The sequence below is a fragment of the Sphaerodactylus townsendi genome, linkage group LG06, assembly GCF_021028975.2.
Source record: "Sphaerodactylus townsendi isolate TG3544 linkage group LG06, MPM_Stown_v2.3, whole genome shotgun sequence".
Taxonomy (NCBI): domain Eukaryota; kingdom Metazoa; phylum Chordata; class Lepidosauria; order Squamata; family Sphaerodactylidae; genus Sphaerodactylus; species Sphaerodactylus townsendi.
Window position 1 is genome coordinate 26,416,136 of NC_059430.1, and position 14,195 is coordinate 26,430,330.

At 45.8% G+C, this 14,195-nt stretch overlaps 1 protein-coding gene across 1 annotated transcript in view; it reads right to left on the reverse strand.

The window, feature by feature from the left end:
* IPO8 (importin 8) overlaps positions 1-14,195 on the reverse strand; it is a 51,508-nt gene that overhangs the window by 19,323 nt on the left and 17,990 nt on the right. Inside the window, exons 10-20 of the mRNA XM_048501137.1 lie at positions 13,574-13,673; positions 11,563-11,639; positions 10,088-10,204; positions 8,961-9,050; positions 7,479-7,644; positions 5,775-5,935; positions 4,372-4,497; positions 4,105-4,171; positions 2,592-2,717; positions 1,133-1,230; positions 228-323 (exon numbers count right to left, since the gene is read on the reverse strand). Of these exons, the coding sequence (XP_048357094.1) occupies positions 228-323; positions 1,133-1,230; positions 2,592-2,717; positions 4,105-4,171; positions 4,372-4,497; positions 5,775-5,935; positions 7,479-7,644; positions 8,961-9,050; positions 10,088-10,204; positions 11,563-11,639; positions 13,574-13,673 (1,224 nt within the window). The remainder of the gene's footprint in view (positions 1-227; positions 324-1,132; positions 1,231-2,591; positions 2,718-4,104; positions 4,172-4,371; positions 4,498-5,774; positions 5,936-7,478; positions 7,645-8,960; positions 9,051-10,087; positions 10,205-11,562; positions 11,640-13,573; positions 13,674-14,195) is intronic.

A 14,195-nucleotide genomic window follows, 5' to 3' on the forward strand; every position in this document is an offset into this window, starting at 1 on the left:
CAGAGTGCCACCTGGTGGATGCATTGGGTAAATAATGTTCTCACCAGCCAAGCGTCATCCGGTTTGACGGATGAAGGAGACTTTGAATGGGGAACGTTCCCATTGGTCCCATGTCAAAAGGAAAAGAAGTTTGACTTTCTAACTCAAGCCCCATGTGGTCCTTCAACGGCCAAGTAGTTTAGCTTTCTGAAACATGCAAAGAAAAATGGCGTTTTCTGGCAGTTTACCTGGTCAATGCCCCTCCCTCTGCACTGCAGAACAATGACCTCCAATAGCTTGGCAGCGTGACACTCCGCGTCTTCGCCAGCATCCCCAGTCAAAACCTGGCAACAAAACCAAGAATAATTTAGAGCAGCAGATTTTTTGCAGCTTGCCAGGAAACGGGCAGCACCTCTTGCGTAGATTTAGACAGAGAGAACCGAACCTGCCCCGACAGACTAGCAAATGAAAACCATTTAATGGAACCTATGTAACATCTGGCAACATTTGAAGATAGATTCCAGCCTGGGTCTCCTAGTCTGGCACTCTACCATTATACTACAAACAGCTTGCCAGTAAAACATCACTCACTGAAATTCTTCATAAAAGGAACAGGATGTGAACTGAATTCTCAACATATTGCCTGACATTATAGTGGTCTATTGAAACCATGTACTGACTCCCAGCTTGCTGTTTCACTCCAGAGTTATAAGGAATGTTTAATTCGAGAGTTATAAGGAAAAACGTGCAGTCACTACTTTTCCTCTTATAACTTTGCAAGGAAAAGGGCTAGAGTTTTTAAATGTTAAAAGCTGTGAAAGTATATTATTGTAACAGATTATTATAATGCTATCCTGGTTTTAAAAAATTCCTGCTTCTTAAAAAAAGTCCTCAATAGGCTGAATCCGGTGCTTGGAAGCACATCCTACTGAACCCCTTGGATCCTTACCCCGAATGCTCATGGATAATCTCTTAAACTGGAATGGATGAGGAACCATGAGTTGGGTGTGGAGAAGAAGGAAAAAGCTGCAACGTTTTCATCCTTTCCACATGACCCTTCCTCCTCTGAGACAGGATACAACCAACATTTAAAGAAAAAAACAAACAGGGGGTATCCAGTTGGTCGGGATAAGAAGAAAAACTAAACACTCACCTTTTTACACATAGCATATATTATCTCTAAATTTTTAGGATTTGACAGTAATGTATCCGTGGCAACAGTGATGTAGTTGTGCAGAAGAGGCATCATATCTACATAAAGACAAGCAACAAGGTCATTTTGGGGGGAAAAGGAAAATTGAACAGGGTAAAGTAGCTTTTCTTCCTTTAAAAAGTGACCTGCCACTTCTGATTCCAGAATCACCCTTTAGCACAGGGGTAGGGAACCTGCGGCTCTCCAGATGTTCAGGAACATCTGACATTTAGCTCTCCAGATGTTCAGGAACTTCAGGAACTACAATTCCCATCAGCCCCTACCAGCATGGCCAATTGGCCATGCTGACAGAGGCTGATGGGAATTGTAGTTCCTGAACATCTGGAGAGCCGCAGGTTCCCTACCCCTGCTTTAGCACAAATCCCTGAGGCCTATAAAGATATTTTTCCCACATTGTTGCAATTTTTCCCAAACTTGGTTTGATATGATATTTTGGGAAAGGTTACAAGCAAGGTGTCTCTTTTGTATAGGCTTTTTTTTTAAGGGATTGCTATCGCATTGTAATGTTCTTTGGAAACAATGTACTGACTCCTACTTGTTTTTTTCAAAGGAACTCTCTACCCCGTTTCACCATAGAGATACAAGAAAAATATGCAGCCAGTACCTTCCCCCTTATAACTTCACAAGGAAAAAAGCAAAAGACTTAACTTTTTAAAAGTTGACAGCTAAGTACTGCAATAGAACATTATAACAGTATAGTGATCTAGCAATCTCTGCGTTTGCAAGAGTAATGTGAGTTACCCAGAGAATAGTTTGTGTGTGGAAGAAACCTGGTCTTCTTTCTGGAACTCAGTGGATATACATGGGGTTGCCCTATTTTATATCCTGACAACAGTCTTGAAAGATAGACTAGGGTTTAATATAGTCACCTGACCTTCTAATAACCTGCAGGCCTAAAAGAGGATTTGAATCTGGGGTCACCTTTGGCCCAATTCCAACACGCAAACGACAGAACTGTATTTCCTCACCTTTGAAAATGAAGCTGAAGAAATGCAGAGACAAAGGCAGTCTTGTTAAATTTAAATTTGAATGTAATTTTATTTTATTCCAGACAAATCCTGGAAATGGCTATTCAGGGTATGCTCAGCCTTAAACTTCTGACAAAGTGAGCTCTGGAAAGCGTACACTCTGAAAACAGTGTTGGTTTTTTAAGGTGCCACTCAACTCAAATGTAGCTGCCCTAAACTTCTGGCAGCAAAGAGTGACTCGAGCTTGTTTTTGCTCAGCTAAAACAGTGGAGACATTATGACGATTGACACGTTCCATCACAGCTTTCCAAACGACTGTGAGCCAACATCAGTCTTTCGCCAAGTTACATGCCTGAATAGGCCTCCGCGGTCTCTGAGGTGGTTATAACATCCATCAATTCCCCCTCAGAACACGCTATATAGCTCATTACCTGCAAAGTACTCAAAGTAATCCTGCTGAAATACTTCATATAAGACACCTAGAAGCTGCCACATTTGAGGCGAAACCGCATGGCAAGTCAGACTGTAAGCCAGAGAGAGGATTTCTTCGTAGAACTCTGAAAGGAAGAAAACAAAAACTGAGGAAGCCGGAAATCCAAGCCCTGCAGATTTCACATAGATCCATATTATCTCAGTTGTTCTATTCTGTGATTTAAGTCCTCCAATGTGCTGGATGATCTTTCCCTTTTAATAGAACAATCAATATAGTAACAGAAAGGCTTGCTAGGTTTGTGTGCATTGAACACATTTGATTCAAGGTTTAAGTGAAAAAAATGCACAGAAAAATTAAGCATTGAGCTAAGAGTCTCCCTCCCAAAAAACCTCCACAGAATGTGAAACTACCATAAGGGCAAGGAGACAGCGTGATGTAGTGGTTAAGAGCAGGTGCACTCTAATCTGGAGAACCAGGTTTGATTCCCCACTCTGCCACTTGAGCTGTAGAGGCTTATGTGGTGAACCAGATTAGCTTGTGCACTCCAACACATGCCAGCTGGGTGACCTTGGGCTAGTCACAGTTCTTCTAAGCTCTCTCAGCCCCACCCACCTCCCAGGGTGTTTGTTGGGGCAGGGGGAAGGGAAAGGAGATTGTCAGCCCCTTTGAGCCTCCCTACAGGAGAGAAACAGGGGATATAAATCCAAACTCTTCTACTTCTTCTTCTTGATGTCCTATGCCCCGGCTCTAAAAGTATCTGTGAATTCTGAGCCAGAGTTTGAACACGAGGGAGGAAGAAACTCAGAACCGCTGGCTTGTGGTCAGAATTCAGTGGGAAGAAAAGCACACAGAAGACTCATGGGTGGGCCAGAAAAAGAGGGAGCCAATATGTTCTGCAAAGCTGATCACTGGGACTCTGAGGACTTTAAACTATTAAAAGCCTGTCCAGATAACGTGAAGCCATTGGGAAGGCACAGGCTCCAGATTACTGCTTTTTTAGGTGCTGGGAAGACCATCTCTCCCTGCAATTTTCCTGTGAGTTACTGTTGGCCTCGGTGCTGAACTACTATGAGTTACTGCTGTTGTTTTTCAAAGTGATGGTAATGTGCCTAAGACCATCAAGGAAGTTTGTGGTAAAGATGCCATCTGAATGTCCACTTTACTGATTCAGATTTTGCCTCCCTTGAGAATGTCAAATTGATGGTTTATGCGAGTAAGTGAAATAGACACTTCCCCCTAAATTGGGCCTGCACTCTGCCCTGCATTCAGCAGAAAGCGGCACTCACACAGCAACGTTACAATAAAAAGACTGATTTTTTTAAAAAAAGTAAATTGATGGCAGTTTTCTTTTCAAGCCCAAATCCGAAGTCAACACAGAGGACAAAAAGTGTGCTCCTCTCTACAGCAGCTATAAAAATACAGTACTTTTCACTCCTTGGCATACCCCAAAAGCAAAACTCAAAACACAACCGAGTTATAAACTCTCAAAGGGCGGCATTATGAAACGATACCTATGACGCGCTTCTGCAAGACAAGGCCGATGATCTGCAAGCAAATGCTCTCCAACTGCTGCGTTATCTGGAAGAAACGAAACAAACGAAAAAGACCGTTGATACGAAATCCACACCCTCGGGATTTTCAAAAAAAGCTTTCTGTAAAGCTTTTCTTACCAGCCGTGAAGGCCGGGCCCAGGCCAGACTGGGCTCTCCCGTGAGGCAAAGAGGGCTTTAGAGCAGCCCGTTGGCCTGCGTGGCTTTAGGACCATGGGGGAAGCTAACCTCTTTGTGGTCCTGCACAACCGTCAGGATGGTGTCGATGGTGTGCAGGATCCCCATGGCCATGACAGTTTTATCCTCCATTTCCTCATATTCTTCACTCTGGAGAACTCTGCCAAATATCTCTGCCTAAAGAGAAGAAAATCAGAGAAGTGAGGCATATCCTGGCCTGTGCCACCTGCAGACCTCTTAAAATGCAGTTCCTGGACCCCATGAAAGTGTTATTTATATGGCACCAGCAGAGAGGGTGCTCCATATACCTCAGCTCGATCCCCATTCCCAAAAGCTTACCATCTGGCACTGACAAGAAGAGGCAGAAAAGAGAGAAGGGAGTGGCCATGTAAAGGGGGGGAGGAATGGATGAGAAGAAGGGCAGTCTCAAGATACTGAGCACACATGAAGCTGCCTTCTACTGACTCAACCATCGGTCCATGAAGGTCTCCTCCAAGTGCAGCAGCTCCAGGATCTCAGGCAGAGATCTTCACCTCATCTGGGCCTTTTGAGGGGAGATGCTGGGAACTGAGCCTGGACCTTTTGCCTGCCAAGAGCTCTCCCACTTAGCTACGGCCCCTCTCTATAAACACTTAGTGGCTTTCTTTTTATACTAGAGCAGGGGTAGGGAACCTGCGGCTCTCCAGATGTTCAGGAACTACAATTCCCATCAGCCCCTACCAGCATGGCCAATTGGCCATGCTGGTAGGGGCTGATGGGAATTGTAGTTCCTGAACATCTGGAGAGCCGTAGGTTCCCTACCCCTGTACTAGAGAATTAAGCAAGGAACTAATGTCCATCAGACTGACCCAACTGAAATGTGTTAGCTGGAGATACCAGAGATTGGACCTGGGAACTTCTGCATGTCCGTGCTTGTTGGAATCACTGTTGACAGTTGTTCCAGGCAGTTTCTGAGAAGATTTAAGGACCAACAGTAATGTATTTAAAAGTATTTTGAAAGTTTATATTAGAAACCTAATACTGTTAGGACTTTTTTCCGCCTCGCATTATGCCACATATGGCTACTTTAAATCAATGGTAGGATCCTATGGGTGGATCAAATCGGTACCGTTCAGAACATGTATGATGGCAAAAGTGTGGTGTTTTGGGTAGATTTTTTAAAAAAATTGCTCCCAAATCACAGCCAACTTATGGTGACCCCATTGGGTTTTCAAGGCAAGAGGTGTTCAAAGGTGGTTTGCCGTTACTTGTCTCTTCATAGTATTCTGTGATGGTCTTTCCTCTACAAACTGACCAAGACAGACCCTGCTTAGCTTCAACATCAGAACCAGGAAAAAAGAATACTATGTTCCAAATAGCTACCTGTCTGTACATGAAAGCCACTCCCAAGACCCCATCATGCTTCAGTGCTACCCTGAATAAAAATCTCACTCAAACCAAACCAGAAATCTTACCAGGTGTTGCGTCATTTCAACAGCAATGGATGCCACTTCCTGGCTGTATTCACAGATTAGCTTCTGGATGACGTTGGTGAGATCATCGTTCTCCGTCTCCCGGATGACGAGCAGCAGCTCCTGCATCACTGGCCGGATGTAGGGCTTGACGTATTCTTTTGCTAAAAGGATGAACGCGCGTATGAGGAAAAGAAACAGGGAGCCCAGAAAGGATGCTTCGGTGTCAGGATGCAGAGATCTCCTGAGGAGAAAAAGTCCCCTTTACAAGCATAGTTGTATGAGGTTGTCCCACACGTTGGCAAATTGGTCAGTTCGTTTCTTCTTCTTGAACCACTTTGCTAGTGAGTGTGGGAGACAAGTTATGTGGAAGATGAGAGTGAGAAGCCATTTGGGGAACGGATCACCTCACACACACAGCTGCAACACCGCCAAGTTCCTTCTCAGTCGGGAGACAGAGGAAAACAGCTCTGTTTTAGCAAGTCTTCAGATCCACAGGTGACATCAGCGGCTAATACACCAATCTATACCAGAGGCGTGCCGAGGAAAAATGGTGCTCGGGGCAACACCAGCCCAAACACCCCTGCACTCCCACCCCCACTTACCTCAGCCGGCTGAGGAGGGCAGTGGCGGTCCTGGGCAGCCTGGAAGGAGATTCCTGGCCTGGCTGATCCTCCTCAGGGGCAGGAGCAGCCAGGCCGGAAGCCTGCCACCCTGGAGGAGCAGCCGAGCCGGGAAGCTCCCACCAGGCTGCTGAGGGGCACCCCACAGAAGTCGCGGAGCTACAAGGGGAAAGTGGGTGCGCCATGCACCGGGCGCACGTCTGGGGGTGCAAAAATCACCCCAGGCCTCTCCCCCTCCCCCCGAGGTGCCCTCAACCCCCCCCCTGCCCCCTCACCCCCTTTCCCACACTTACCTTAGTTCCTTTCCTTTTTCAGAACTTTTTCAGGCTGCAAAAGGCCTCAGTAAAAATGGCCTGAGGAACTACAGTTCCCAGGAGACCTTGGGGCTCACAAGGTCTCCTGGAAAGTATAGTTCCTCAGGCAGTTTTTACTGAGAACAGGCCTTTTGCACCCTGAAAAAGTTCTGAAAAAGGAAAGGAACTAAGGTAAGTGTGGGAAGGGGGGGAGCCACGGGGGGCGGGAAGGGGACGCCGCGAGGGGCATGGGGGAGTGGAAAATGTGGCTCCCCCCCTTCCCACACTGCACCAGGCGCAGTTTGGCCCAGCTACGCCTCTGCCCCACAGGCTCACTGCAAGCTCCTGGCCTGGCTGCTCCTTCAGGTCACATGGGGGGGCGCAATTTGGTGCCCCCCACGTGACATAATGGGCACGTGAGGTCAATTGACCCCCCCCTTGTGGCAGATACACCCCTGATCTATACCATCATCTCATACATACCTGCATGCTTAACCATCACCATACTAATGAAAACTACAGGTTTTGCACTCAAAGGTGAGGTACAAAAAGATGTGATTTTTAAAAACGGGAAGAGACAGGGAAAGCTGATTTCACAGATAGGCAGCAAAGAAAGATGGGATGAAAGGGACAAACAGAACGGCAAGCCTGGTTCAGACAGAGGTCAGGAGAGTGCAGACAAACTGAGGGAGATCAGAACAAAAGACGGTCAGTGGCTTTAAACTGAGTACACAGGGAGAGCCAAGCCAATGCAGAGCAGGGAAACAGGCGAGGAACAGAAACCACAACACCTTGATCCTGATGGCTTATTAACGACTGCAGGGCTATGGCAGCCTCGACTTTGACTGGCATCTCTTTGTCGTCAATCAGGCTCTTCTTCGCCAGCTCAACGGCGTTCCTCAAGTTGAGCTCATTGTGGAATTTCAACGTGCTGAACGAATGAAGGGTCCAGCAAGACTGCAACAGCCCAAGAAGAAAGCAGGTCAGACTCTCAAAAACGGTTTGCTGGAGAGTTCAAATGTATCTTTTTTTGTAGTCTGTTTCTCCCACTGACACTCAAGGATGATCAGAAGACATACAACAGTGCAGAAATTTGTCCTCCCCCTATCCTTGTGCTTGGGATTTGGAGGGGGCGGGGGAGGGGGGGAAGAGCTAAATATCCAACCTGAGGGAGAGCGCTCGTGACCCTGACAACTTGTTTACTACTTTGAGGAGGTTTAATCTGGTTTAATCAAGGCAGGGCCCTGTTGCAGTCACTAGACTTGGTTGATGCGACAGATTTTATTATTCGTTATTGATTCCAGCACTGATGGTTTGGAACAGGGGTTTCCAAACGACAGCTCATAGGCCACAGTCAGCTCTCAACAAGATTTTATCCGGTCCACAGAGGAGCCCAGCATTCAGCTTTGCAAAGCAGCTGTCTTCAAGCTCCATGTGGACCACGGGGACGGAGAGTGCAGAGCTGAACACCTGGGTCCAGCATTCAACTCCCGGCACTGCCTCCAAGCACCACGCAACTGTTTGAAGGCAGTATTCATCTGCAGGCTGCAGTGACGTTGACTCTATGTGCATCAAAACAATGATCCAGTCTTTACATAATAAAAGGAGTGCTTCAGTTCTCAAAGAAGAAGAGGAGGAGGAGGAATTTGGATTTATACCCCACCTTTCTCTTCTGGAAGGAGACTCAAGGTGACTTACAAGTTCCTTTCCTTTCCTCACCTTGGAAAGTAGGTGGGGCTGAGAGAGTTCCAAAGAACTATGACTAGCCACCCAGCAGCAATACAGAAGTGTGGAATACATCTGGTTCACCAGATAAGCCTCTGCCATTCAGGTGAAGGAGTGGGGAATCAAACCCGGTTCTCCAGATTAGAATACACCTGCTCTTAACCACTACACCACGCTGGCTAGGCACCCAAGCTACAAAAACGGAGATGACACATGTACCAAGATGCTGCACAAAAGCTGGGAAATGCTCCCCCATTACTGCTAGACTTGGTTGGGAGTGCCAGCACAGTTACCACAGTGAAAAAAAGATCTCTGCTCTTCTGCTGCCACCAGTCTTGGTTAATACAGGAAATGGCAGCCGGGTTGCCTTGGCATGAGATCTTGCAATTTCTTAACCATATAAGAGGAAGGACTGGCACAGGTGTGGCTGAGGTGAGGACAGCTTCTAGTACAGATTTGTTTTTGCAATAATATGAAATAGATGCTCTCGACTGATTTTCAAAAAAGCCAAACCCCTGCAGAATAAAGCCTGCTCTCTGAGCACTTACCCTGGCTCTTAAATACCCAAGGTTGGACATGAACAACGGGAAGACATGATTTTGTAGCATCAGCTCCATTTGATCCTTGAATATACTCTTCTGGTGGAATCAATAACAACAAACAAAAAGTAAATCTCCATTTCGTTTCTCAGAATGACTGCCGTGGAACTATTCTACCAAGCCAAGCCGAAGCAGCCTCGAATTTAAGTCCATTTCTAGACAATATTCTGGTATCATACAAGGCCAATGAAATGCAGATAGGCCCGAATATTCCACAGGACAACAACCTCACACGCATACTCAAGATATTCTAGATTTATATTAGAACACATTCCCAAGTCACGTAGGAACAGGCGCCCGCATTATTTAAGTAGGTCCTCACAATTGCTAAGAACTTGCAGCCAGAAAGTGCATTTGCTGTGTTCATTCATGAAGGTTTTACAGTTCTAGGCAATCACAAAAAGGACAAAAATCCCTATGGCATACGTATCAGGACTGCCCTGCATGCTACATGTTTAGGGTAAAAATGTACTATATGAAGCAATCACGACCAGGTGTGGCTGTTTGTGTTGATGAAGGTGAGACCACAAAGCAAGCTTCTAGCAACTCAAGGAGAAGGGTCCCTTGGAACATTTAGAAAGGCAGCCTAACCAGAAAACTCGTAGTTGGGCAGAACGTGCTCACTGACCTGGTGTCATTGCTAAAAGGCATCTTTGCCTGGTCCTCCACAGTTCCCTATATTTGTAAGACCTGGGTAACAATGCACAGACAATCCCTGCTGGGCACCCCCACCCCCGACTCGCAAGTCAATGACCAGCTGCAGGCTTAAGTTTCAAGACCAGAATGGATCCATTTCAGAAGCTGCTGAAGGGTTCCCTATCACAATATGTGTTGACAGCAAAAGCGCTCTTTTACATCACACCCACGAACTAAGCTAGCTCAAAAATGGAATGTGAGAATTTGTACTATGGGGATTAAGCCCTTCTGCATTACAGAGCTTTTATGAGAAATACACTAAGTGCATTTTCAGCTCCTGCATTACTTTTAAAATATATTGTCAGCCCCTGCTAACAACAAGCCAAACTGAATCTTTGGAGACTAAGACGGATGCTTCCTATGTAGCTTCATCCTGATACCTTTAGCAGAATGTCTGCTAGAGATCCCATCACGTGCAATGCTCCGTCTTTCTTCCTTGGGTCAGTGCTGGGTTCGGTGAGGATCTGATAGCAAAAGGCCATCATTTTGGGTAACACCTGAAGTGGCGGCAGGAAAACAAAACGTTGGCCAGAATTAAAGCCACCAACAATTATGATCAAGGCTGGTTGAGCAGACAGAGCAAGAAAAAAGCCTACAATTTCACATCAGTCCTCAAGAACTGCCCTAGAAGGACTTTGCCGCATTGTCACAAAGCAATTAGGCAACTTAAGAACTCTCACATGGGCAAGCAACAAACTTGAATGGCTGACTGCAAGGATTGTCAACCCAGTAAGGGACTGGTTGAAGATACGTAGCTAAACATTGAGGAAGAAGAAGAGGAGTTTGGATTTATACCCCACCTTTCTCTCCTGTAAGGAGACTCAGGGTGGCTTACAAACTCCTTTCCCTTCCTCTCCCCACAGCAGGCACCTTGTGAAGTAGGTAGGTAGAAGAAGAGTTAGATTTATATCCCCCCTTTCTCCTCTATAGGAGACTCAAAGGGGCTTACAATCTCCTTTCTCTTTCCCCTCTCACAACAAACATCCTGTGAGGTAGGTGGGGCTGAGAGAGCTCAGAAGAACTGTGACTAGCCCAAGGTCACCCAGCTGGTGTGTGTTGGGAGTGTACAGGCTAATCTGAATTCCCCAGATAAGCCTCCACAGCTCAGGCGACTGAGCGGGGAATCAAACCCAGTTCCTTCAGATTGGAGTAAACCTGCTCTTAACCACTATGTCACTGCTGCTCCTGGTGAGCCTGAGAGAGTTCCCAAGAACTGTGACTAGCCCAAGGTAACCCAGAAGGAATGTAGGAGTGCAGAAACACATCTGGTTCACCAGATAAGCCCCAGCCACTCAGGTGGAGGAGTGGGGAATCAAACCCGGTTCTCCAGATTAGAATCCACCTGCTCTTAACCACTGCACCACGCTGGCAGCACAGGAAATTTCTAAGAATTCTTAAATATACTGTTATTTCCCTGGCTCAATATATGCCGTGTGTTTTGTAAACAGTAGTTTTAAGCCTTAGATGCAGATAGTTCCTTTTGTTGAATATCGTAACCTGCTCAGGATATTCCCCCTTCCGCCCCAGTTAAATATAACTAAGCTTTGAGATTCCAGGGAGCAAGTGAAGAATAGTGGCCAGAGTGCCAGACGACGGAGATCTGGCCTCAAACCCTCACTCAGCCACAAATCTGATTGAATAACCTCAGGCCAGCCAATCTCTCTGCCAGTCCAACTGGATTCTGGACGAGAGAGTTCATGAAAGGGAAGACTAAAATGTGACAGTAAAATAAACATTAAAAATGGAAGGAAACAAATATAAGCAGCACGACTGCCTTTGAGGACCACGGGAGGGGGAAAAGCTACTTGATCGTCAAATCTGGTCATTGTATTTTAAAAGAATGAGAATGAGGTACCTCCTTTCGCTTTTTTGCTGCGGTGTACAGAAGAATCTGAGCCGCTGTTGTAGGGGACGCATAATCCTCAAACACATCTAACAAAGTTTCAGAAGAAATTTGTCACTGGATAAATTAGTAAGAAAATCACCTTGAAATTTTACTGAATAAGGATGACTAAGCAGCAAGTGGGTTTCTAGCCTGTACTACTGTTGCTTTTTAAAAAAAAACCACACCCCATTCTTGCACCACAATTTGAAAATGCCGGGGATTACCTGCATGATTGCCAGTTCAAGTAATTTCTTATCTCTGGTATGGCACACTACATGGGCTGGGTGGGAGTATACTCAATGGTCACAATCTCACATGCATTCAGCACAATTTCTGCAAGAGGTTTTCCCCATGGCCTTTTTACAAGCATTGGGTCTCTAATCCAGAAGCTACCTGATCCGACTGAGTCTAACAGAGTTTCAAAGTCTCAGACAGGTGTTCCGGTCAGCCAGGCTCAAATCTGGTCCAGAATCAAGAGAGGATGCAGATACAATCCAGGCAAAAGACATAAGAACATAAGAACTAGCCAGCTGGATCAGACCAGAGTCCATCTAGTCCAGCACTCTGCTATTTGCAGTGGCCCACCAGGTGCCTTTGGGAGCTCACGTGCAGGATGTGAAAGCAATGGCCTTCTGCTGCTGCTGCTCCTGAGCACCTGGTCTGCTAAGGCATTTGCAATCTGAGATCAAGGAGGATCAAGATTGGTAGCCATAGATCGACTTCTCCTTCATAAATCTGTCCAAGCCCTTTTTAAAGCTATCCAGCTTGGACATAAAGCTGTCCAAGTCCTTTTTAAAGCTATCCAGATTAGTGGCCATCACCACCTCCTGTGGCAGCATATTCCAAACACCAATCACACGTTGTGTGAAGAAGTGTTTCCTTTTATTAGTCCTAATTCTTCCCCCCAGCATTTTCAGTGGATGCCCCCTGGTTCTAGTATTGTGAGAAAGAGACACCAACTAGAATGAAATATCTTTATGCCAAACTGCACTGACATGATTCTAGCTGACCAATCAAATGTGTGGCTAAGCAGCTGATCTTAACCAATCAGGTGCCTTGGTGGCATGAGACCACATCCTCTGCAGATGCACACAGGCCCAATTGAGGAGGCCACCTTCTCCCACCTTGCCCTAATGAGATGGAATGTGCAGGCGAAACTCACAGCTCTCTTGACCTTGAAACCTCCAAGCCCCATCAGACTCCCATCTCCTCTTTAACTTGCTCTCTGAAACAGCAGTCAGCAGGACCTCACAGCCCCAGAGACTCTTGTATGGTTTTGTAGGCCCGGAGCCTGAACTAACATTTCTGAGAAGCCAAGAGACTGCGAGGCAAGCCAGTCTCTTGACACTCTGCAAATGCAGAGGACTAAATATTGCCTCTGTACAAGAAGTCTTGCAGGACTGCATTACCCATCCTTTTTCACTGGTTGATCAAGGTGTCTCTGGATTCTAGGACATGCCCTATTTTCAGGTAACCCACTCTCTTGAATGAGTAAGAGTTGTTTTATGTTTTATGACATGTTTTATGACATGGCAAAGATCTTGGCCTGTATACCTTGTTTCTTGACCCTCCAGGGAAACTGACTGCCCAGTGTGGGAAGCAGGATGCTCAACGAGACGGACCACCAGCCAGGTCCAACAGGGCTCTTCACATGTTACTATCAGTAATGGGAATACTACAGTTGATACCCAACGCTGCCTCCACTGTTCTTTTTAAACATGTAGTTAATGAGGGTTTTCAGAATATTGTAACAGAGGTAATTGTAACAGAGCTTTGCTCCTTGCAGTCTGGGGTGGGTTTTTTCCCCTTTGTCTAAACAACAATATAGTTACAGTGTTGGCTTAAAAATATAAACAATCCACAACCCTCTTAACTGTAGAGATGAACCTCAATAGAGCATTATAACTAATTTTGTTGTTGTTGTTGTTGGGAATTCTAGGAACAGAACAGGAGGATATCAGGAACTTCCACAGATATTTACCAAATTTCATGCGAATGTACTCATAGGGGTCCTCCTGCCAGAGCTCTTCATCCTCATCTTTGTAACACATCAGGGAGAAGATGACGTCTTCACAAAGAGTCTTATAGAACGGAACACGAAACACATTCAGAAAATTACTCCATTGTAAATCATTCAGTATTCCAACAAAAGCATCATAAGGAAATCCTACATCAAAACCATGTTCTACTGTCTAGAAAATATAATTACAGAACAACTGTCTAATAGCTTTTCAGTTTGTTTCTGGATACAATATGCCCAGTGTGGTGTAGTGGTGAAGAGTGTTGGAGTACTGTCTGAGAGATCCAGGTTCAAATCCCCACTCATGCCACAGAAACTCACTGGGTGACCTCGGGCCAATCACTCTCTCTCGGACTAACCTACCTCACAAGGTTGTTGTGAGGATAATACGGTGGAGAGGAGAATGATGTAAAGTGGGTATAAATGAATAATTAAACACCAAATACTATTCAAAGCGCTGTTGTTAACCTGCTGTACAAAATGCTGACGAGTCACAGCTGACTTATTGCAGCCCTGTAGGGTTTTCAAGGAAAGAGACTTCGCCTGCTTCTGTGTGAGCTGAAAGAGTTCTGAGGGAACTGAG